Source organism: Selaginella moellendorffii, unplaced genomic scaffold (genome assembly GCF_000143415.4).
Source record: "Selaginella moellendorffii unplaced genomic scaffold, v1.0 SELMOscaffold_4, whole genome shotgun sequence".
NCBI lineage: Eukaryota > Viridiplantae > Streptophyta > Lycopodiopsida > Selaginellales > Selaginellaceae > Selaginella > Selaginella moellendorffii.
The window spans coordinates 54,347-77,134 of NW_003314265.1; the positions used below are offsets into that span (position 1 = coordinate 54,347).

Here is a 22,788-nt window from a genome sequence, read left to right on the forward strand (position 1 = left end):
GTAGAAATTGAAAAAACAACCAATAATACAGACCTTTTGCCATCGTGACAATAAAAAAAAAATATCTAAAAGAACTAGTTAATAAATAATTTTAAATACCTGAAGTTACATTTGCAACACTGCTCCCCCCCTTAGGGAGGATCGACATTTTGTTGATGTATATTTGAATCTAAACCATCGGCAAGGAAATAACTCTAAAAAAAATTTATGATCATATTATATAAGAAATTTACCAACTTAAGTTAAAGTAACTTTTTTTTCTATTTAATTAACCCATTTCCATTTTTTTACTTAGAGTTTTCCTTCCTTCACTTCATTTTATACCACTTTTTTTTTCCTTCTTTGCTTTATCTTTTTTATAGGTAGATGGATGAGTTAGAGTTAGTTAGTTCACTTAGAGTTTAAAAGCACAAAGTTAGATTGGATTTGAGATTTCAAAACTTTGGAATTAATAAAAATATTATAATTTTTTATGGTATGAAAAAAATGGAGTCTATAATTTTTAGTGGCATGAAAAAGTGGCATGATGAGGTTATTAAAGAGGCACTTGAAATAGAAAAAGAATTAAAGAAATAAGAAGGGATTAAAATTTTGAGAGAGTGATGTTGATATAAATGTAAAAATTTGCTTAGGATGAGATAAAAATAGAGGATGAAATATATTTTGTGATGGTTTTTCTATAATATTTTGAATTAAAATGAAATGAACTAAGAAATTGGCATTAATTTTAATCACTTTTAATGAACAAAATTCTATTAATTATTTCGCCAAGCTAAAGGGCAATTCCATATGTCTATGTGTCCTTTAAAGAAAAATTTTCTAAAGAGGTAATTTTTAAGTTTTTATTCTATGCACCCACTAGTGATATATGGAGAAATTTGCACCATTTAGTATTTAGTGTTCCCCGAAAATGTCTTATAATGTTTGGAATTTAGTAAAACAAATTAAATAATTACTTTTAGACAATAAAAATAATTTAGATGATCTTACAAAAAATTTGCGATGCGTTGCATGTAGTAATGTTTGGTTTGCTTAATAGTAGTTTTATTCCTTATTATTAATCTAATTGATCAAATAAAAATTTGTAATTATAAACATGTTTATATTTCATAAAAACAAGATTAATCTTATTGCATATCAACCATAAGATGGTAAAATAAAAAAGAATATAATAGAAAGTGTTTAAGAAAGTTTAAATAAATATATTCATAAATTATAAATACAAAATTAATCTAAATGAATAACAACCATTAAATAATAAAATACCATATCTAAGCATGTTCTAAATGTATTTACTACCATCCCAGCCCTAAAGTAAACCTAAATTTTGGAATCATTTGCACTCAGAATTTTGATGAAAACTCAATATTAATATTATTAATATTATTAATGCTTAAAACAGAACTTTGAAAACCCAAGATCTCGGCCGTTCGTTGTAGATGCCCAATATTTCTTTTGTGATTTTAGGGCTTGTGAGGGGTGGGGAGCGCGGGTCTCTCAGCTGGCGGATTGACGCATTCGCTGTTTTCGATCGCCATCGGCAATGCACGACAATGTGCTGCTCCATCTCTCCTCCAATTCCAACCATTCAGACTCGCTGCCGTCCAAGCTCGCCAAGCTCGAAGCCAGGATGGCTGGGAAATCTATCCCCGCCGCCAAGCCCCTTCCCGACGCTTCTCCCTCTTCCACAGACTCGGACGAAGATGTAAGTCTAGGCCACTAGACAGAATCTCAACTCCCTGTTTTCTTCTTTTCCATTATATGCCACAGAACGCTGGAGACTTTATGATCCAAGCCAGCGCCAGCTCACAGAAGAGAAAGACATTTCAAATGGACGAGTCGCGAGAAGTAAGCGAATGGACAGTCACGTATACATTCTCGCTAAGTTTTTTTTTTTTTTCTCCAGGAGGAAAAGCTGGATCACGAAGGCAGGACAACAAAGAGCAGCCGAGGAATGGGCCAACGAGGCCGGGGTGGAAAAGCAAAAGAGGCCAAGCGTCCTCACTCACCACCTTCTGCAAAGGTAGATTTTTCTTTTCTATTCAGTTTGAGCGTCTTGTATCGTTTCCTGAAGGTTGACAACGGGAATGGTGCGGAACACAAGGTCAGTGTTGCTCTCGTGGGGCTTTGTTTTTCTCTCTAATAACTCTTCTATCTTATTGTTTCTCAGAGGTTTTCGGAGGACGAGCGACTTAAGGTACGTTTTTATATTTGATACGTTCGTGAGGTATTTCTTTTTCCTGGCAAATTTCAGGTTTTCCTGAGAGATGTCTTGTGGAGTAAATTTTCTACAGAGGATCATTGGATAATCTGTTGGTAGCAGGAAGACCTGATGACATTGAATGCGAGGTGTGCGGGGCTTGGTGAGGAGCTTGACAAAGCTAGATCAGAAGCTTGCCAATACCAGAGAACCTGCCAGCAGCTAGAGAAGGTGATATGCTGTGTCTTTTGGCAATTTCGGACTTCATTCTTGAAATGTTCTCAGGAAATAAACGACATGAAGGAAGTACAGCTCGAGAAGGAGCGAAAGGTAGACATGAACGTTGTTGCCTTTTGCTGACTCGTGTGTGGTCACAGCGATTGAAGGTCGTGTCTGATCTACTGATAGCAGTTGCAAAAGGTGAGAGGCAGGAAGCAAGATTAAGGGTCCGTCAGGATTCAGTCCGGCTTGGAAACGTGGGAGTCATGCGGTAAGTGACTCTATGAAAGTATGATATTGTATCCATAGGCTTGCATCTGGCAGGGCAGGCACCTTACTGTCTGAGGTTTGGGAAGATGGACAAGCATTGAAAGACATTCAAGCTCGTCTGGTAAACTCAAAAGTTTTCTGTGCCAGCGCGTTATATTTTTTCTATGCAGAAATCGCTCTTGGAACAAAAAGATGCTATTGAGAAACAAAGAAAGCTTCTAAAGAAAAAACAAAACGGTATTGGTTTCGGCTACTTTCCGCAAAGCATATTTCTTATAAAAATTCATGCAGATAAAACAGATGCTTCGGAAAGTGATCAGGGACTTGCCGAAGAAGAATGTATAGCAACGGAAGAGATGTACAGGGCGCGGATTTTTTCGATTAAAAGGGTTTGTGAATGTTTCACTTTGGGGGATTACTGACTACTCTTGTACAGGAGGAGGAGAACACACTGCGAGATCGCGAGCGCTATGAGCTAGAAAAAGCCTGTTTCATTCGCGAGCTCAAAAGAATCAGGGACGAAGATGGATCGCGTTTCAATCACTTTCCAATCCTCAACAAACGTTACGCGTTGCTGAATCTCCTGGGAAAAGGCGGCTTCAGCGAAGTATACAAGGTAAGCCCCACTCAGCTGGGATCAACTTCCTTTCCAGAAAAGTGATGTTTGTCGCGCTTGTTAGGCTTACGATATGGTGGAATACAGATATGTGGCCTGCAAGCTGCACGGTCTTAACGTCCAATGGAGCGAAGAAAAGAAGCAAAACTACATCCGTCACGCCATCCGAGAGTACAACATCCACAAGAGCTTGGTGCACTCTCACATTGTGAGGTTGTGGGACATTTTCGAGATCGACCACAATACTTTCTGTACCGTGCTACAATACTGCGGAGGTTTGTCTACGCTTTTCTTTTGCATCAGACTTACTCGTGGTTTGCAGGCAAAGATCTGGATGCCGTCTTAAAATCGACGTCAGTGCTTCCGGAAAGAGAAGCTCGGAGCATCATGGTCCAGATCTTCTCCGGCCTCGTATACTTGAACAGAAGATCGCAGCGCGTCATCCACTACGATCTCAAGCCTGGGAACGTCCTCTTTGACGAAGCTGGCGCGGCCAAACTCACAGACTTCGGACTAAGCAAAATAGTGGAAGACGAGGTTGGCTCGCAGGGAATGGAACTCACGTCTCAGGGCGCAGGGACATACTGGTAAAACTTTCCTTCCATCGTCGAAACAATACAAGCTAGAGAGCCATGACTTTGTTACAGGTATCTTCCGCCCGAGTGTTTTGATGTGAACAAGACACCACTTATATCGTCAAAGGTGCGTTGTTCTCTCTTTTATTTCTTCAGTGGATAGATATTGAAACTACTGCGTCCAGGTTGATGTGTGGTCGGCCGGAGTGCTCTTCTATCAAATGCTATTTGGGAAGAGGCCGTTCGGGCATGACCAAAGCCAGGAGAGGATTCTACGCGAGGATACAATCACCAAGGCGAGGAAAGTGGAGTTTCCAACGCGTCCTAGTGTCTCCGCTGATGCCAAGGTAATGCGCTTCGTTTCCACTGGCGCTCCATTCTATTTCTTGTGCAGGACTTTATCCGGAGGTGCCTATCATACGATCAAATGGACAGGCCTGATGTCTTGACCGCAGCACAAGATCCTTACTTGTCCTATGTCAAACGCAAACCTTGAGAACGAAGGAATGACCGTGTAAGAAAAAACCAGAGCTTACCATTATCAACACTTAGAAACAAGCCTTCGATTCCAAATTGGTGTTCACGGCTCCAGTGCAGCCAAAACAATACGCGCTGCCGTCCGGCTTGGACTCTGTAACGCTTCTGGCGGTTGAATCATGTGTAGCACCGACTCGGCGGCTTTAGCTTGATCTTCTCTGGCAGCCACAGGGTCTTCCAGAATATTTCTGTGAAGATAGACAAAGTTTAATACCAAAAACTGCGAAAGAGTGAATTCTTACCCAAGCAAGCATGCCAGGCGGTCTGGTTTGCAGGAGGAGAAAAGAGCTTCTGGAACAGCAGGCGAGTCCAGCAAAATGTTTGGCAAAGAAACATACTTGAGCACTGTCCGCTGCTTGATGATCCACTCGGTAAGAATATTTGCTCGGTACGCAACCACGCAAGGCACACGACACATTTGTAGCTGCATTACTGCCGTACCCGACGTAACCAAGGCAGCATCACTGGCCTGCGAAAGGAAAAAAAAGCAAAGAGCATGAGAGTATGAGATGGCGACTTCGAAACTTAACTGCGAACGAGTTGTACTTGTCTTCGAGGGAGGCACCCGGGACGACGACTACAGGCAGCCCCCAATCTCTCACAGCCATGTCAATAATCCCGGTAAGCGTGCGATTTGGAACGGTTGGTATAATAGCAGCCAGGCCAGGAAAGCTTCGAGACAGGTGTTTCAATGCCGAGCCATAAATCGGGAGCATTTTATGAAGCTCCTGCGCTCGGCTTCCTGGAAGCACTGTAATAACAGGTGATTCTGCAAGAAAAAAGCGAGAAAATAAGTCCACAAAACCGAAATAGTTTGATAATTTTACCACTTGTAAGGTTATGATCTTGCCGGAACTTCTGGCCATTCCCGTGAATCATCCACTTGCTCTGAATCACGTTAAAATCCTGCAAAAACGACGTAAGAAACTGGAGTGTTGCTTTGCTAATCAAGAAGCTAGCCATACAGCAGATTTACCAGCCAAGTCAAATGCGTCGTCCAGCACGGGATGCCCAACAAACGAGGCATTTAAGCCGCTCGACTTGCATATCCCTTCTTCAAACGGAAGAATGCAAAGCAAGTGATCCACAACTTCTGACAAGTTTCGAAGTTTCTCCTCGCCCCCTTTCCAGGCCCAGAAGGACGGGCACACATAATGAACACAGAATGGACCCGGTACCTTCGACTTTGCACAGAAATCTAAGCAAAGAGCAAGGTGACATAAGAAAGAAAAAACAAGAGGAAGCGAACTTCACACAAGAATACAAAATCAAAGCATAATATCCGTACCTTTGATTTTTCTTAGAAAGCGAAACGAGAAACCTTTAGAGTCGATCGTCACAATGATATGTGGATCAAATCGGACAGCGGCGTCCACGGCTTGATGCAACCTCCTCTAACAACAAACAAAGCTTTTGGTAAAAGAGTAAAAGCACCGAATTGACAGAGCTTACCGATAACGTTATCAAGTGCGGCAAAAGCTCCGGTACTCCCATGACCGCAAGATCATCCATCTCGAAAATACTCTTCACTCCCTCTCGCTCCATGCAAGACCTGGATGAAAATGACCAATGCCAGCCAGTTCCCTCGAATCGAAGAACTTACCCACCGATGCCAGACAGCCGCAGAGAAGCCGGCCACAATTCTCGCATTGCCGCCAAGAGGCGCCCGCCGATGACATCACCGGACGGCTCTCCAGCCACGACAAACACACGCACAGGATCGTCGATCGTCCTCCTCCCCGGAGAAACCGCATCGCCAGACAGCCATCTGCGCCACACGCGCCGCGCCGGGCAAGAGCGCAGTAGCCATGGCGCCATAGCCCCGCCCGCTAGAACCCTAAAATCGAAAACCCAAGCCCTAAATCTGACCGTTGGAGGCGCGTTAACTACGGTTAGCCAAACAACCACGGCAGTTAAAATCTGACCTCTTCAAACGTCAAAATTCACTCACATGGCACAAAGATACCTTTGATGCCGACACTCCACCACCTTTGATTTTTTGGCATTGAAGAAATTCTGCGAGCTAATTGGCCGCGTTACTCGTTCGCCGGTTTTTTCCAGTTTTCCCGTCCACATCACCTCCACGTCACCTGACATACCATGCCCGCTCACGTGGCAGGGCTCCACTGTGGAATGGGCTGTTTCTTGGATTTTATTCTCGAGCCATAGAACCTCCAGTGTATAAATGCCATCATCTCTGGGCGAGCCAAGTAACTACACTCCAGGTACCCTCCCCCAATTAGCTTATTAGATTGACTCTAAACACTTCATCCTTCCTCCTCGTTCTTCGGCGTGTTCTTGGAATTTTTTTTCCTGCTGGCCTCGCTCGATCAGAAATGATCCAACAAGAGCAGCAGCACCTTGATGTCATCTCCCAGATCCCTCCAAATCCTCGCGCGGTGCTGTTCATCGCCCACGAAGGAAACGGATCGCCGCTCACGTATTGGGAGCCGCAGCCGCAGCAGCCGAATTGCACGGGAGTCCCCGACCACGTCGCCATTGTCAAGCACGCCCTCAGCCGCGGCTACGCCGTCATCGCCATCAAGAGCGTCAAGAGCTTCTGGCAGGACTGGCCGCCGCAAGCCTCGCAGGACGCTCACAACGTAGTGTCCGTCCTCGTCTCCTGGACCGCGCAGCACGGCCTGGAGCGCGCGCCGATCGTCGGTCTCGGCTCCGGCTCCGGCGGCAACTTCCTCTCCATGCTCGCGCTCACCATCAAGTTCTCGGCGCTCGTCTTGATGGTGTCCCCGGGCCTCCACAAGGCGCTGGAGCGAGCGAAGATGGCCCCGGCTTCAACTTATCCTCCGGTTCTGTTCGTCCATATGCCGAAGGACCAGACCACCGCGTCAAAGATCCACAGTCACGAGCAGCTGCTGCGAGCAAAAGCCATACCTGTTGCTCAAGTCTGCTGCGAGGAGTTCCCGATCGCTCCCTTCTACTTTGCTGCGCACATCCCCGGCTTTGGATCCGATGCCTCCACCAAGCTCCATGCAGCGATGCAGGCCGAGGGCGTCATCGACGGTTTGGGACGTGTTCTATCGGCTCCCCGGCCTCCGGATGTCTGCCTCATGCTCGAGAAGTTTGATGTTTTGCCACTCCAGAGGGACGACCACAGCTATGCGAGGCTCCTGGCTGAGCACATTCACTCGCTGATGAGAGTCGCGCAAGGCCGGCATGCTACCACCGGGAGAAAGTGTCCGGAGATTTTCAACTGGCTCGACAACCAGGTGTGGGGGCATCCACTTCTTCCAAATTTTCCACATCCAAAGCCACCACCAATTGCCACCTCGCAGCATCGGCTGCCGTTTTCGAAGTTCCATCACGGGAACTGAGAGATCTCTCTCACAATCACTCTAGAGTGATTGCCTCTCCACGATCGATCCGCGCTCCACGAGGTTCCTGCGCTTGCAATGTGTTTGTATTGTAACCGATTACTGCAAACGGAAACAGTAGTGTCAGTACTAGAGAAGATTAAATCTGATACGCAGAGCTCTTACGTGCAAGATCCACGACCTGCTTGAGCATCAGATGCGATATCATCGGATGTCATCCAGTTATCTATCCATATGTGCTACACTGTGAGGAAAAATAAAATCTTTCAGTTCAGTATCATTAACAATGGTCTAAAAGCTCACAGGGAGGAAGAACGCAAGAGAGCAAACAAATATTTCTTCTACAAGCACACAGATTTCTCCTCCTCCTTTGCATTCAACACAGGACAGTCTATCTCCGGCAGAAGAAGCAGATCAAACGCAACGAGATCAAGCGCGCAGCGCAGCTATTCCGCTCAAAATCTAGCGATGACAATGGCGTTGGACTAGGATACCTTTGGGAATGGCGCCCGCCGCCATCGCCGGAGGAAGAGCGCGCCGGCGAAGAGAAGGAGAAGCCCTAGAACGTTCTTCCGTTGAGATCGATGTGATGTGGCAAACGGGCTTCCGTAAACTACGAGGAGGAATTACTCTCCTGTTTGCATTACCGCTTTCTAGGGTTTTAGCGATCGATGGAGGCGCGAGGGGAGGCCGCGGCGGATGACGCGAGCCTGGCGGAGATTCTAGCCCATCCAGACATCTCCGCGCAGCTCCATCGCCCGGAGGAATTCTCCAAGGTAAAATTTGCCATCGAAATATCGACATTTCGTGGGGATTTCTCTCGTTTCTCGTCACGGGCAGTCGCAGCACGGTGGCTCGCACAAGTTCCTGGTGAGCATCAGCGTTGTTGATAGCGCCGGGCCATTGCGATTCGTGGTGGATTCGAGCGATACTGTGGAGAGCGTTATCCGCCATGCGCTGCAGGAGTACGAGCACGAAGGCCGCATCCCGCCGCTGGGAACTGATCCCAGGCCATTCGAGCTCTATTCTGCTCACGACATCTCGGAAGGTAATCTCTCTCGGCTTTTTCATTCATTGTTCTACCATTTCTTCATGTGTTCTAGATGCTTTGCTTGTACAGCTCTAGAGGATAAGCTCCGGATTGGCGATGCTGCTGGAGTGCGAGACTTTATCCTTCACAGACGTCCCGATGGCGATCGAATTGCAGCGCAAAAGGATGATCACCCAACTTCTTGGAGATCGAGACTAATTGCAGCGGTGGCTGCTCACTTTGGCAGCAACAGCAGTGGTGGTGACTCGCATCGCCCGTGAATTTGCGACCAAGGCAAGTTTCCATTTTTTTTTTCTCCTTTTCGTTGCTCTGGAGATCGAAAGTAACGCTCGGTAGTTTCTCTTCACCTCGCCCGCTGCTGCGAGTCCCTTGCCATTTTTACAGGCGTTTCCAGCGAGGACGGATCGAGCGAGCGATCCACGATCAAATGAACGATTCCCCAAAATGCGATCATCGATAGAGGCTGTGTGGCTCTGACACAATCACACACACCCACACACACGAACAGAGAGCAGGCGATACGAGCCATTGGTTTCACTTGTCATAATAATACTTTGCTCTTTAATTTGTTGCTCGTCGATGGGGATGTTACAAGCGAATGATTTCCAGCGCGTAAGCTTTTTTTGCGCAGCACGTGGCCCCGGCGGCTCACGTGACGTGTGACGGGGGACGTGGGGTTCGAGCCGCACGGGGCCAAAAACGTACTGCCACGTCATGACCATAAGCCATGAGCTGGCATGCCATGTTACATGCCCCCATGCCGCGTATGCATGGGGCAATCATGGATTGTTGATGGTGGCCGTTAAGGGGGAATTTGGCAAATCGGAGGGAATCCGATCCCGGTCGTCGCCGGTCAGACAGCCCCCGTCAGTCCCCGTCAAGCCCGTCGCCAGGCCTTCCGAGCTTTAGGCAAATCCGCCCACGTGGTTACCGCCACCTGGCGGCGTTCCATTGAGCGCGGGAAAAAACTGCCGGAGATTCGCCGGAAGCGGTTAAAAATGCAAACGCCTTGGGGTGAGAGCGCGCCAGAATCGTGGTCCAAATTTCCTTTCAAAGGGTGGCCGAAAACCATGGCCACCACCCCGGTCTCCCGCACTGAATCCAGCAAAAAAACCCTCAAGCAATCTAGCAAGCCCAAACGACGTACTCGCAAGCTCATTCCCGCATTGCCCTAAGAATCCAGCAAATTGGAGGGAAAAAAACTACAGGAATTCCCCACAAGAGCTTACTGGCGCTTATAATCGATTTTTTTGGCGATGAATGAGTCCATTTTCCATAAGCTATCGAGCGCAGCAGGTCTTAAGGCGTATGCATTGCGTGAGTTGAGGGGGATGTGCCTATTCGCAATCAGTCAACGCTATTGCAACTCATTAGATCCAATTAAAAAACTCGCCCCACACGCACAACACCTTTGCATGCGGCCTGCGTGCATGGGGGCCTCGTCATTGACACTCCCCCAAACAAAAGCACAAACCCTAGAAACCCAAAAGGGGAAGGGAAGGTAAAGGGGTCAGTCAACTTTCCGCCCTTTTCTTAAACCTAGGGAATATACTCCCCCGCCCATAGCAACGGTTTATCTCCTGTTGTCTGCTCTGTTGGGGAGATTAATTAGTGAGCCTTAAATTAAGTGCCTGGCAGACACACTCTCCGCAAGAATTGATTTCGCGGGTGATGCCGCGAGAGCTAAAGTAGCTAGGTTTGCCAGATTTTGTGGGAGGGCGAATATTCCCGACATTTAAATTTCAAATCCAACAAACTCGCAGTACGCAACGCAACAGCGCGAGCGGCTGCCACGGCAATCTAAAAAATGGATCCAGCGGCAACAGCAAACGGATTCTTATATAATTCGATCTCGTCGCGGGCTCTCCCGGAAGCGGCAAAGCAACAATCTGGATGGCGAATGCCGTTTCCCATGTCCAAATTCTCGCAACAGCAGCAACAGATCCAATATATGAAACGAAACCGGAGAGAACCAAAGTCCCAAAATCTCGCAATCGATCCAGAAAACCCAAAGTATTATCGTACAAAGTGTTGTGTTTTCTTAAAAGGATTTGATACAAAAGTTCCCACAAAGGAAAGAGAAGAGGACATATGTTAGTTCTCACGTAAGCTCCCGAGTTGAGAGTGTTTGCCCTGGAGGATTTTGATAAGAAAGGACGAGAGAGAGAGAGAGAGAGAGAGAGAGAGGAGAGGTTTTACAAGAGACAGATCGCGAAAAACCAAGGAGCTTACTTGCGTTGTGAGCCAAGGCTATAGCCGATACGATCGATCGATCATGGAGAGACCGATCGATCGATCACGAGTATCTGAGCTCCGAGAAGAGGCTCTCGCCACACCTGGCACAGAGAAACCGCGCCGGGATGGGATCCGGGTCCGCGATCCCGCCACACCGCGTGTGCTGCCACACCTCGCACACATCACACGCGATCATCCTCTCGCCATCGTCGTCCTTGGCGCCGCACGGGCAGTCGACGATCCAGCTATCGTTGCCACCCTCGTAGCGCCACTCGTTGTAAACGTCCACCCCGGACCCTTGGACGATCAGCGTGGAGCCCGACTCGATGGCTCCGAAGAGGAGGTCCTCGTTGTCGCCCTCCAGCTCCGGGATGGTGTCCACCCGGAAGCCGCGCATTATGTGGTACGTGTCGCGGAACCCCCGCTGGGCCTCGAGCTTGAGGTCGCCGATGGTGGCGTGCGGCGGTAGCACCACCAGCTCCGGCGGCGGGCTGGGCCGGTTGCGGCACGGGTCCGAGTCGCGCAGTATGACGCAGCACATGACGCGCAGCATCTCGTCGTCGTCCACCACCGCCTCCCACGCCTCGTTCCCGCCGCCGCCGGCGATGGTAGTACTACCGCCGCGGCTGGTGCTACCGCCCGCCAGACCCGCTGCCGCGGACGCCGCAGCCGCCGCCGCGGCTGCCTTGCGCGTCTTGTGCCCGCAGTAGTCGCGGATGAGCTGCTTGGTGTCGAGGATGATCCGGCTGGCGGTGGGCAGCGCGGTGAGGATGCTCTTGCCGCCGCCGCGCTTGCTGGCCGGCTTGTAGCTCTCGAGGACGTTCTTGTACATGTAGACGATGTCGCGCTGCACGTCGCTGCGGCTGATGTCGCATGCCGCCGCCGCCGCCACCGCCGCCGCCACCTCGCCGCCCTTGACGCTGGGGGCGGTGGTGGTGCCATTCCCACACCCGCCGCCACCACCATTTCCCATGGCAGCGCCGCCGGCACCATTGCTGTGGTGCTGCGGGTGGTGGTGGATCGACGCCGTCACGTCTTCGAGGCTGTACTCGAGCACCTTGGTGATGGGGTTTACCGCGCGGCGCACGACGTGGCCGCCCACGACGCGGTTGCCCAGCGACTTGAGCACGAAGTCGAGCAATCCGGTGTCACCAATGTAGACCCGCGCGGCGTCGCGCACGTCCTGCCGCGGCATCCACTTCTTGTCGCAGTTCTTGAGCGCCTCCACGATCACCTGCGTCGCCAGCTCCAGCCGCTTCATGCTCCACCGGCACGGCATGTCCGAGGAGAAGGCCGCGCCCAGCGAGAACGAGGAGATCGGCGGTGACAGTGGATTGGAATTCGGGCTGCTGCTCTTGCGCGATGGTTCGTGGTGCTGCTGGAGCTGGAGCTGCTGGTGCTGGTGCTGGTGCTGATGCTTGGCGGGCTGGAGCAGCGACGAGGAGGAGGAATTGGCGGCGGTGGCGGTGAGCGGCAGCCGGGATTTGAGCTCCACCATGAAGCGCACGAGATCGCCCACCGTCTGGAGGGCCTGGCCGCTCATCTTCTGGTAGAGCGACACGATCTCCAGGACCTCGGCGTCCACGCCGTCGAAATGCTGGATCATCACCGAGAGCGGCATCCCGCGGATGGCCTCGATCGCCTTGGAGTACATCTGCTGCGTGATCCCGAAGCTGCCATGCCCGAATTTGTAGCCCCAGCGGCTGTACCACGACTCGCCATACGCGACGCAGTGGAGGAGCCGGAGCTCCAGTCCCTTCTTCTTGGCGATGTCCTCCACGCTCACCTTCCTAGAACACACAGGATCATGAGAAATAATGGGAATTTCTTCTTCCTCGATCGAGCAACCGATCGATCCATGAGCGAGAGAATTCTACCTGGCGCGCAGCATGGCGCAAATTCGGTCCCAGAGATCCATGAGCTCCCGGCCCGACGCGAGCTTGGATCCCTTCTCGCGGCCATTGACGCGCAGGAGATGGCCATAACCGTTGCAGTGGAGGAGGCCGTGGAGGAGATGGTCCTGGAGATCGAGAATGCTGCTCTGCGTCGCGGCCGCCTCGTCGTCGATCTCCGGCCCGGGGATGATAAAGTGGTAGCGCCGGATCGACACGGGATGGTGGCTCCATCCTGGCGAAGAACACGCAAAAACACCCAAATGGAAATCAGTGGCAATTGGCGGCGAATCGAGGTGAGAGTAGGGAGAAGGGAGAATTCGCGCGCCTCACCTATGCAGCGGCAGTGGTCGCAGTGTGGATGTATTGAATTGGCCGTGCTCTCCTCCATGATGAGGAGATTCAAGCGCCCCGAGGAGAGATTCCTGTCGTCCTCGAGGAGCAGTGACCAGGTGGGCATTCCCTCCACCGTGTAGGGCTCCATCTCCGCGCAATCCGAGAGGAATGCCCGGATGTTGTCCCGGAATGCGCCATCGTAGTCGGCCGGGCAGCCCGGATCGCCGAAGGTGTGGATCCCAAACACGCGCTCCGCCCGCCGCTTCTTCGATCGGTGGTGGTGGCTCGTCGCCGCGCTCGTCGTCGTGCTCGTCGTCGTCGCTGTGCTCGCCGTGCGCGCGTACATTTCTACACTAGATTCGATCGACGAGGTGTCATGGAGGATCGCGCACCGCTTCTTCTCGGCGGCGGAGGAGAGAGGAGGAAGCGGAGGAGAGCTCACAGGCTTCATCGCTCCTTTTTTAAAAGAGAGGGGAGAGAGAGAGAGGGACCCCAGCGCCGGGTTGAATGGCAGCCATGGGCATAGATCGCCACGTCATGGATCCCCGCCGGCCACGTAATGTGGCTCACATGGGCCATGGCCCATCCTGCGTCCGACGTGGCGGGCTCGCAATCATTAATGCGATGAGTCGTTCGTTTTTGTGTATGGCGAGAATTTCCTTTGGGAGCAAAAAATCGGGCTAAATGCCAAACCGGATATGATGAGCTTTTTTAACGGAAACAAAAAGGGGAGAGATAACAGAAAATGCTGTGTGATTCTATTGGAGATTCTGGATGAGAGGACAAAATTCGGGATTTGAGGGTCGTGTCCAGGTCGGGGGATCGATTCCCGCCCAATTCCGGAGAGACGGAGCTCGTGGGCTCAAATCTCGTGCACACTAGCCTCTTCTAGGGTTTAGCTCCTTGAGCTTCTCCATCCACTGCTCATCGGTTACCTTGCTCGCCCAGTTGGGGCAAAAACCTCCAATGCTGACGTTCAGCATCGCACCCATGATCGCCTCGCACCGATCCGGTGGGATTGGCGCGGATCGCCTCGCCTCGTCCTCGCGATTAGCCCGCGCAATCGCGCTCTCGCGGCGCTGCTCTTCTTCTTCCTCATCGGGGGGATCTAGTAAGTTAGGGTTTGTCGCATCCTCTTGCTGGGCGTGATTGATCTGCTGCAATGCACTGCCACTCACATTCCCATAGACGGTCAGCTCCACGCCATTCACCGTGACGACAGTTCCACCACGCAATTCCTTGGGCCGATCATGACAATCGCCTCCATTGCATTGAGGCGGATTCATCCCTCGCTACAAAGAACCCTAAAAAATACCAGCAAAGTAAAAACTAAGTGTCTCAGTTTCAAATGATAAAAATCAAAGATCGCGCCAGACAGGGGTCGAACCTGTGACTTTCTGCTTAGGAAACAGACGCTCTATCCACTGAGCTACAGGCGCCGGAGTTGTTCGACTTTCTGGCAACACAGTAATCATCCCAACCAAAATAGAAGATTTTGTGGAAGACCCGTGCCTGGCAGGGATCGAACCTGCGACATTCTGTTTAGAAGACAGATGCTCTATCCGATTGAGCTACAAGCACAAGCCGAGAAAGTTGAAGGTGCCCATTTTTTCCTACCCGGAAGTACACAAACTTTAAGAATCTCTGGGCGGACCTTTCTTCGCGGCCTCGGCAGCAGCCTTCTCGGCCTCGATCCCGTTAACAATCTCTTCGATCTCGGGCTCCTCCAGCAATTTCAGTCCTTGTCTGGTCATCACAGCGATCTCGATGTTCTTGCCACCGCTCTCCACAACCTATAGACCCACGAGTTCCAAAAGTTAGACAGATCCGAGAGAAGCGCAATCCAAAACTCTTTGCTTACCTCCAGGAGAGCTCGGACAGCCAGCTTCACCGTGTCCATGCCCGATGTCTCGGTGTAGTTCTTCTCCAGGTACTCGCGCACCGAGTTGGAGTTCCTGCCCGTCGCGTTTGCCTTCCACGCCGAGAAGGTCCCGGACGGATCCGTCTGGTAGAGCGATGGAGCTCCAGTGTGTGGATCGAAGCCGATGATGAGCGTCGAGATCCCGAATGGCCGCACTCCCCCGCTCTGCGTGTACTTCTGCTGGAGCCCCGCGATGTAGCGTGTGATGTACTCCACCGTGACTGGATCTTCCACCGTGAGCCTGTGGCTCTGGCATTCCACTCTCGCCCGGTTCACCAGGACCCTGGCGTCGGCTGTGAGGCCAGCGAAAGCTAGGGCGACGTGCTCGTCGAGGCTCAGGATCTTGTGCACCGTCCTGGACAGAGATTTCGGAATCAGGAGCTAGAAATCTAGAGGTCTAGAGATCAGAGGGAAACGAACCTCGCGTCCTGGAGCTTGGCGGTGGATTTCTTCTCCACGCCGAGCACGATCGTGTCAGTGCCGCGGACGCCGACGGCGGCGTTGCCCTTTCGCACGGCCTCCTGTGCGTATTCCACCTGGAAGAGATGGCCATCGGGCGAGAAGACGGTGATCGCCCTGTCGTAGCGCCCAGACGACATTTTGCTCAAGAACCCTAAAATCTAAGAGCCCTAGCAAAAAAAACCCTACGTTTTAATCGTGATGTGATCGAGAGTGGTATAAAATCTCCGCGCGCGAGCAGAGACCGGTGAATTTCGATCAATCACCGCTGGGCTCGCGAGAAATCCAATCAATCCTTTGCCAATGGAAAGATCATCGCTCGCGATTGTCGGTGGCGTGGTGGATCGTGTTTGGAGCCCTTGCCCTCCATGGCTACTGTCTCGTGGGCGATTTTAAGGAGTGCTTCCCAAAGGGTGGGGCGATCGCCACCACCGAGGATTGCTGTGGGATCGTACGGAACGTGACACTGGAATGCGTGTGCCAGGCACCAGATGCCGCGAAACAAGGGGTAAATTTGACCAAGGCGCTGAGTTTACCGCTCAAATGTGGCGTCGTGGTTCCTCCTGGAACTTTCTGTGCTGGTAAGTAACATTTTTTCACCTTGTTCTTCCTCTTAACTATCACTCGCGAAGGTCTTCCACCTAGGATAGTTTGGCTTCTGTAATGCTTGAATATAAAATAAAAGCGTCTCGTAGGAATCGAGCCTCGTAGCGCTGGCGTCAGCATAGGTGTAACGAATCGCCTCGTGCCACATGGCCGTTCCAGCAAAACTAGTAAATTTAGGGTTTCAAGCAGGGGCGATCGGGGAGCTGATGAGGCTTTGGTGATCGATCCTGTGATGATTAGCTAGTAATGGCTGCGCCTGCGTCGTCTACGCCATTCCAGCCCTATGTGTACCAGGTGAGTGACAATGAGCGAGTTGCAAATGCCTATGCCCGAATTTTTTTCCTTTCCTTGTTCCTCCTAGAGTGAGCAATCGGCTGCCGCGACGGCATTCCAGATTTTTGGCTTTGAGGCGCAAATCCTGCAGGTAATCGCTGGAATGCTGCTCGAAAAAGGAATTTTTCTAACAGCTCATTCAGATAATGTTAAAACCTCAAGAAAAAATCCAAGCAAAGTCAGGTTGTGTTTCCCCCTTTGCGAGTCACTCACAATTTTCTCTTTTCTATTTTTTTTTTTGTCTCGTTTTCCAGGATCAATGTGCTACACCTCTGGATCTATTCAAGCAGAAGTTAACGTTCCTCAAGAAAACGCTGGTGTTGGTGTGTTGCAATGGATGATGGGACGACCCGATACAAGCACTACGTAAGTTGGTCCAGTTTTTCTTCAGGAATCGTTTTGATCTTCGCTGCAGGTTTACAAATGCGGGAAGTGAAGATGGTTACATTGGCCTAGGAGCACCCTCACTAGCCAGAATATTGCCGGTATGCGATTTTGCTTTGCTGTTTTTCCTTTGCATTTCTAGAGATTTAGCGGCGAGAACTTGGCAGATCGACTTGGCTGTATTTGGCGGGGAGATTATTTGTCAGGTAAGATTATCCTCCATACTTATGCGACAAGTCCCTTTTTTCGGTGCTTTATCCCAGCGGGAAGCCTTCCTAGGATCTGTTAACGACGTCACGGTGAAACATCTAACGCCACGAAGAGTTCGTGTTGGGTACTTTGGAGCTGATGTGGGAGTTAATTCATTTGGAAATGTTTCTTTGGGAATCTAATTCTTTCGCGTTCGTCGCAGGGACTTTTGACGCAGAAACTCGTAGGACAGGGCCTCGCTTTCATCACAGCCGGTGGTTCCGGTAAAGGAAGCTCTTGCCTCCCCTTCGTGTTCTTCTCACGTTGATCTATCAGTGCTGCAGAAGAAACTAACCAGAGGAGAATTGCTTGTCGTCGACATTGGATGCCTCGTGGCCATGACAAGTGCCGTGGAGTGCGAGATCAAGCAAGCTAGTCCTGCTGCGCGACGAGCATTTTTCGGCGTAAGTTTTTCGCTCTTCGTCGCTGGCGTCCAGACTCTCGATTTTTTCTTTCTTCCAGGGTGAATGCCCATTTCAGGCTCACCTTACAGGACCGGGTGTAGTCTTCATCCAAAGTTTGCCATCACAACGACTTGCTCACAAGATAGCTAGGTACGAAAAGAAAGTTTGTGCTAGAACTCCATCTAAATGCTCGTCCACAGGACAATCTCGGCTCCTCATTTCCGGGACAACCCCCGGTTTTTTATTTCGGCTGGGGTGTTTCTTTTCCTTGCGTACGCCATGATTTTCGCATCTTTGCTTCTCGCAGAGCCGTGAGGCCCACTGGACAAAAGAAAGAGAACACAACACACTCGAAATCTTACATTCATAGTACCATAAAAACTGGTAATTGCCCAGCACCATGAAGAGCATCTTAACTGCATTACAAAAGAGTTGGGAACCAGAAGAGAGGGGCTAGCATGAAAGCTGCTTCTCAGTTTAATAAGAAAAAGGATGCCAAAGGCGCTCTACGAGGTTGGTTTTAGATAAAGATGCAAGAGCATGGCCGAGCAGCAGGATTGCAGGGGTTGGATAGTCACAGACAACGTAAGTCCATTGCCCATGTCCCATGTATCTCTCATTTGCTCGCTTGTCCATGGCGGAGAATCCCATCATATTCCTCATTTAAAGTAGTGATCTCATCCTATTTTAAAATTTTTACTAATTATTAAATAAATATTATTTTTTGTTTGGTCTACCATCTAATGGTTTTTAATTAATTTTGCATATATAATTTATAAACTGTGCAATTGTTTATATATTATAAATATATTTAAAATTATAAATATTCTGGATGTAGAAAATATCTTGAATACAATAGTATTTTGATTTGCAATTTAGTATCTCTCCAAATGGTACACGAGAAGGAGAATATTTTTAATACTCTGTCCAATGTAGATATCCAGGATTTGGTCCATCTTTCGGTTAAATAATAAGTTTTCAAGTTTATCCTAGAGACTATTTCTAGGGAATGGGCTGAAAGCCTAAAGCATGCTTGCATGGGGGCAAATATATAACATATAAATTAGGTATAGTTGATGAATTTGAGATATTGTTTAGTTACTTAGGAAATATATCTATTCTTGATTTATATCTCTAAACTCAAACTCTATACCATGCTAATTAATGAAATATTTATATCTTTGTATTAACCTAATATATTGAAATAGTGTTAAATCTTGTTTAGCTCAGTTTTGCATATTGATTTTGATGTTGGGATGCTAAAAGCTTTAAAATTGTTCTTGCTTTGTACTTTTATTTTTTTTCTTCTTGGTTGTATATTCAAAAGTTTGATTCTATCTTTTCATTCAATGGCTTAAAGCTTTGAAATTTGAGTCCCAATTATTTTGCCTTTGACAAGGTAGTAATTCACTATAGGGTATAGGGTAAAAACCACAAATGCTATATTTGGTATCAAAAACAAGTTGAATAGAAAATATGTGTAATTGAGGCATTGATATTACAAACATTTGTGTTAGTGAAAATAACATTATTATATTGAGTATGATGAGTTTTCCTTAGAACTTGAATTTTTTTATCATATTCTTTTTAATGTTTTGGTTTCACACTAGATCTTGAAAATGATTGAAAAAGAGTATGAGTGTGATATGAATATCTAAAGATTTAGTTTTTGTGGTCGAGTCTTAGATATTTATATTACATTTGCAAATGTTGGTGATAGATATCAAATATATAGATATGTTGTTAAATGCTTAGGTATTCTATTAGGTTATAAAAATTTGTGTTGAGATAAACATATATGAAGTTGTAAGTAAGAGGAAATTTGTTAGGTCTGAGAGTCATTTTTTTTTAGGATGGCAAATTTTCAAAAAATTATTGTAAGCTTTTCCAATAATTTCTTTATTAATTATTCTATTAAAAAACTGGTCTATTTTAGTAAGTTATTACAAATTAGTGAAGGGGTTAGAGTTGACTTTAGATAACTTAAACTTTAATATGTGGCTTGTATAATGCAACCTGAAAAGGATATTGATCTTGAGGTTAACACAATTAAAATTTAGAATTGAAGTAGAAAAGTGGTTATTGCACTTATCACTTTATGCTTGGTGGTAAATTGCATCTTACATTATGCATTTTGATTAACGATTATAATGTATAACTTAATTGTTTTCGGTTGAGGTGTAAGTACCTGTACTATAGCCATATCCATTAAAGGTTGTGTACCTATATGAGTCAATTTATTAGTTTTTACTTTAGTTCCAGCTAAGTGTCAATCATTTATAGTTATCCTCTTTAGTCATACTAAGCCAGACATATTAATTAGCTTTTTATTGCTTGATTGGAGTTGAGTAGTCACTTTTTTTATATTTGTTTATATTCCTATATATTATACCTAGAGTGTTACCTTTCTATTGAACAAGTATATAATTTGATGATGTGAGTTTGGGATTAAGTCTTTTGAAGTCAAGTTGAAGAGTGATTATTAATTATGTTGCAATTAATAATTTCTTGTATACCATGTCAAGGACTAATAATACTTTTCTTAGATTTAGCAATGATAGGCTTACTCACCGGATGATATTGTGGAGGATTGTGTAGCTAAATTTGCATGGCTTTTCCATATAAACATATTATTTCCACGTCTGTCAATATTATTTTGTTGTGTTTAGTTTGTGGTGTTGGATTATATTGATGTGATGATTCACTCCTTAATAAAATATTGTTTATTTCTTGGATACTAAATATAACATCTTCAACTTCGGTTAGCTTAATTACTGAAAATCTTTGAATAGTGGTTTATTCTTGCTCTTTTTAGTTTTATTCTATTATTGATAACATTGAAGGGATGCTTGAACATTAATATTTTTGAAGTTGAGATTGGAGTGATATTAAATGTTTCTTCATATATATATTGAAAAAGTTTAATTTTTCATCTGGATGGTTAATGATCAATTTTCCTCATTAGAGATTGATATTTTGTTTCACTAATCTTGATGAAAATGGTGTTGGTGATTAAGCTATACCTTTATATTGTTGGCATTCACTCATTTGTTACTTAACAACTATATTAGCATTCAAATAAGCTAAGTGCCAAGTTAGTTAATTTTATTCTAAATGAGATTACTTAGTAAAGGTTTGACTTTAGCTTTTCCATGAAAAGTGGTTTAATAATAGACTATGCTAAACATGGCAAAAGGAAAAGTTAATGATTGATAGTTGAATTATTAGTTCTTTGTTTGTTTGATTTTTTATTATTGATCATTGATGATTTTTATTAGGCTTGTTATAAAGTAGGGAAAGGAATTGCAACCTTTGTCTCTTATCTATTGTTCTTTGGTCTCACGGTTAATTCTTGTGATTCAGTTGTAAATAACAAAATACTGTTCAAATTGAATTATTATAGAAATCCAAACATTTCTATATTTTAAATTGTGAGAAGGAAACACCTTAAAATCTATAAAGATACCATGATTCTAAAGTGGTATTATAATAAGCCAAGAGGGATTAAAAATGGTAAAAGATAAAAGTATATATTGTGAGGTCCAGGTGTACAGCTATAATGCAGTATACTTGATTTTTCCTGTATATAAAATAGGGTTTATGGGCTAATCTATGCAATCACATTAATAAAGATGCTGGATTTATGCTTTTGGTTTGTACATAAATACACACAGACATACATACATACATACATACATATATATATACATATATTTATTTATTTATTTATTTATTCATTTATATGTATGTATGTATATATATGTATATGTATTAATGTATTTGTGTATTAATGTATGTCTGTGTGTATTTATGTACAAACGAAAAGCATAAATCCAAGCATCTATATTAATGTGATTGCATAGATTAGCCCATAAACCCTAGTTTATATATAGGACAAATTAAGTATACTACATTGTAACTGTACACTGGACCTCATAATATATACTTTTATCTTTTACCATTTTTAATCCTCTTAGCTTATTATAATACCAGGATATCTTTATAGGTTTTTCCTATTTAAAATATAGAAATGTTTCTACAATAACTCAATTTGAACAGTATTTTGTTATTTACAACTGAATCACAAGAATTAACCGTGAGACCAACAAAACATTCTTTTTCGAATTGTAAGCCTCTATCAGCTTCTGAATATTTACATCAGCCTCTACATCCTCTATAAGTTTGTGAAGTGGAAGTATCTATACAAAATGTTCACTTTGGCTGCAGTAGCTTTGCACATACAAATCTTCTGCTCCCATAAGGCAAAGTAGCAAAATCCAAAACATTTAGATTTGCCTCTACATCCTCTATGAGTGTTCATCATTAGCTTTGTGCATACAGAGCTTCTGCTCGAACTGGCTAATGACAAATTGTGTGAATCAGTCCAAAAGGCAAAGTCGTAGAATATGAAACGTCGAGGTAGATGGGCAGATGGTCAACATTGTTTCCTTCGTGCAAGTCACAAAATACTCAATCATCAAAAGAAATAAAGCTCATCACACACTTACCCATACCCCTCTACCCCTCAATGATTCTGTCAGAGCTATAGTAATTTTCAAAAAGTTTGGATGTGTTCTCAAACCAAGACTGCAGAGCCGCTGTCTAGAAACCGAGACTGCATACAACTAGAGCCACTGTCTAGAAAGTTTTCCTATGAAATCCTCCAAGAGCCGCTGTCTAGAAATTTTTCCTGCGAAATCCGCCGGAGCGGAAGAGGAGTGAAAATATTAAGAGATCCTACCGACACGGGACATTGTCCTTCACAACTTTCTAGTTTATATTTAAGAGCTTACTGGAATGTCAACTGGTGGTACTGGAATGTCGTCTCTTATGAGGTCCTCCGTTGAGAATTCCTCGATCGCCGGTGGAAAGAGATGATCTCTGCTGTGCTTCGACTTGGTCTCCCGGCCAAGGAACCGGGTGTATTCATAATCGATAGTGGGAAGGAGTAAAAACCGGGCTTGAAGATCTTGAGGAACCACTACGGGATGCCCAACGCACTGTCTATAAGCGCGCCACATCACTGTGTCCGGTGGCTTTGCGAGATCGTAGTCCACTGGCCGCATGTTCATCAGCCATCCCTTTTCGTCGGGGACCAACCTGCATCACAGAGATTTAAATCTATGTATTGGAGATCATGGAAGATATTACGAACCACATGGCTTCCAC

General features: G+C 46.6%; 8 protein-coding genes and 2 non-coding genes across 16 annotated transcripts; 4 read left to right on the forward strand and 6 right to left on the reverse strand.

Annotated features, from left to right (window-relative positions):
• The first annotated feature begins 1,454 nt into the window (after nt 1-1,454).
• Nucleotides 1,455-4,453, forward strand: LOC9655512 (serine/threonine-protein kinase TOUSLED). 4 transcript variants are annotated; one of them, XM_024668960.1, is made up of 17 exons: nt 1,455-1,705; nt 1,771-1,848; nt 1,907-2,023; nt 2,075-2,104; nt 2,171-2,197; nt 2,321-2,431; nt 2,486-2,530; nt 2,578-2,690; nt 2,744-2,810; nt 2,860-2,926; nt 2,981-3,078; nt 3,126-3,305; nt 3,370-3,580; nt 3,628-3,892; nt 3,953-4,007; nt 4,066-4,227; nt 4,275-4,453. In XM_024668960.1, the coding sequence occupies exons 1-17, from the start codon at nt 1,544-1,546 to the stop codon at nt 4,374-4,376; spliced, it is 1,890 nt and encodes a 629-aa protein (XP_024524728.1). In that variant the 5' UTR covers nt 1,455-1,543; the 3' UTR covers nt 4,377-4,453. The 4 variants fall into 4 exon arrangements, with proteins under 4 accessions (XP_024524728.1, XP_024524726.1, XP_024524727.1 ...); XM_024668958.1 differs by having other exon boundaries at nt 2,860-3,078; XM_024668959.1 differs by having other exon boundaries at nt 2,324-2,431; nt 2,860-3,078.
• Nucleotides 4,244-6,255, reverse strand: LOC9655513 (probable lipid-A-disaccharide synthase, mitochondrial). 2 transcript variants are annotated; one of them, XM_024668966.1, is made up of 9 exons: nt 6,021-6,255; nt 5,870-5,969; nt 5,706-5,811; nt 5,383-5,615; nt 5,245-5,323; nt 4,948-5,186; nt 4,660-4,886; nt 4,417-4,605; nt 4,244-4,354 (listed from the first exon to the last, which is right to left on the reverse strand). In XM_024668966.1, exons 1-8 carry the CDS (start codon nt 6,233-6,235, stop codon nt 4,461-4,463), a joined length of 1,344 nt encoding a protein of 447 aa, XP_024524734.1. In that variant the 5' UTR covers nt 6,236-6,255; the 3' UTR covers nt 4,244-4,354; nt 4,417-4,460. The 2 variants fall into 2 exon arrangements, with proteins under 2 accessions (XP_024524734.1, XP_002964301.2); XM_002964255.2 differs by lacking the exon at nt 4,244-4,354 and having other exon boundaries at nt 4,396-4,605.
• Nucleotides 6,256-6,458: 203 nt separating this feature from the next.
• Nucleotides 6,459-7,749, forward strand: LOC9654235. The gene has a single exon (XM_002963877.2). It carries the CDS (start codon nt 6,754-6,756, stop codon nt 7,747-7,749), a length of 996 nt encoding a protein of 331 aa, XP_002963923.2. The 5' UTR covers nt 6,459-6,753.
• Nucleotides 7,750-8,290: 541 nt separating this feature from the next.
• On the forward strand, nt 8,291-9,378 carry LOC9655514. 2 transcript variants are annotated; one of them, XM_024668970.1, is made up of 4 exons: nt 8,309-8,525; nt 8,590-8,797; nt 8,870-9,073; nt 9,185-9,378. In XM_024668970.1, the coding sequence occupies exons 1-3, from the start codon at nt 8,421-8,423 to the stop codon at nt 9,058-9,060; spliced, it is 504 nt and encodes a 167-aa protein (XP_024524738.1). In that variant the 5' UTR covers nt 8,309-8,420; the 3' UTR covers nt 9,061-9,073; nt 9,185-9,378. The 2 variants fall into 2 exon arrangements, with proteins under 2 accessions (XP_002963924.2, XP_024524738.1); XM_002963878.2 differs by having other exon boundaries at nt 8,291-8,525; nt 8,853-9,378.
• Nucleotides 9,379-11,007: 1,629 nt separating this feature from the next.
• Nucleotides 11,008-13,714, reverse strand: LOC9655515 (PHD finger protein PERSISTENT TAPETAL CELL 1). The gene is made up of 4 exons (XM_024668689.1): nt 13,261-13,714; nt 12,913-13,162; nt 12,466-12,825; nt 11,008-12,318 (listed from the first exon to the last, which is right to left on the reverse strand). Exons 1-4 carry the CDS (start codon nt 13,712-13,714, stop codon nt 11,097-11,099), a joined length of 2,286 nt encoding a protein of 761 aa, XP_024524457.1. The 3' UTR covers nt 11,008-11,096.
• A 915-nt stretch (nt 13,715-14,629) lies between these two features.
• Nucleotides 14,630-14,702, reverse strand: TRNAR-CCU. Its single transcript has one exon. It is a non-coding gene; the product is annotated as a tRNA-Arg (tRNA).
• Nucleotides 14,703-14,770: 68 nt separating this feature from the next.
• TRNAR-UCU lies at nt 14,771-14,844 on the reverse strand. The gene has a single exon. It is a non-coding gene; the product is annotated as a tRNA-Arg (tRNA).
• Nucleotides 14,845-14,851: 7 nt separating this feature from the next.
• LOC9654236 (proteasome subunit alpha type-7) lies at nt 14,852-15,830 on the reverse strand. Its single transcript, XM_002964257.2, has 3 exons — nt 15,605-15,830; nt 15,125-15,539; nt 14,852-15,056 (listed from the first exon to the last, which is right to left on the reverse strand). The coding sequence occupies exons 1-3, from the start codon at nt 15,781-15,783 to the stop codon at nt 14,898-14,900; spliced, it is 753 nt and encodes a 250-aa protein (XP_002964303.1). The 5' UTR covers nt 15,784-15,830; the 3' UTR covers nt 14,852-14,897.
• Nucleotides 15,831-16,408: 578 nt separating this feature from the next.
• LOC9654237 lies at nt 16,409-18,142 on the forward strand. Of its 2 annotated transcripts, none has more exons than XM_024668968.1 (11): nt 16,409-16,543; nt 16,611-16,673; nt 16,726-16,765; nt 16,837-16,948; nt 16,998-17,067; nt 17,134-17,172; nt 17,230-17,322; nt 17,379-17,439; nt 17,492-17,619; nt 17,678-17,769; nt 17,820-18,142. In XM_024668968.1, the coding sequence occupies exons 1-11, from the start codon at nt 16,496-16,498 to the stop codon at nt 17,932-17,934; spliced, it is 861 nt and encodes a 286-aa protein (XP_024524736.1). In that variant the 5' UTR covers nt 16,409-16,495; the 3' UTR covers nt 17,935-18,142. The 2 variants fall into 2 exon arrangements, with proteins under 2 accessions (XP_024524736.1, XP_002963925.1); XM_002963879.2 differs by having other exon boundaries at nt 17,230-17,316.
• Nucleotides 18,143-22,372: 4,230 nt separating this feature from the next.
• On the reverse strand, nt 22,373-22,779 carry LOC9655516. The gene is made up of 2 exons (XM_024668971.1): nt 22,775-22,779; nt 22,373-22,719 (listed from the first exon to the last, which is right to left on the reverse strand). The coding sequence occupies exons 1-2, from the start codon at nt 22,777-22,779 to the stop codon at nt 22,401-22,403; spliced, it is 324 nt and encodes a 107-aa protein (XP_024524739.1). The 3' UTR covers nt 22,373-22,400.
• Between the last annotated feature and the right edge of the window lie 9 nt (nt 22,780-22,788).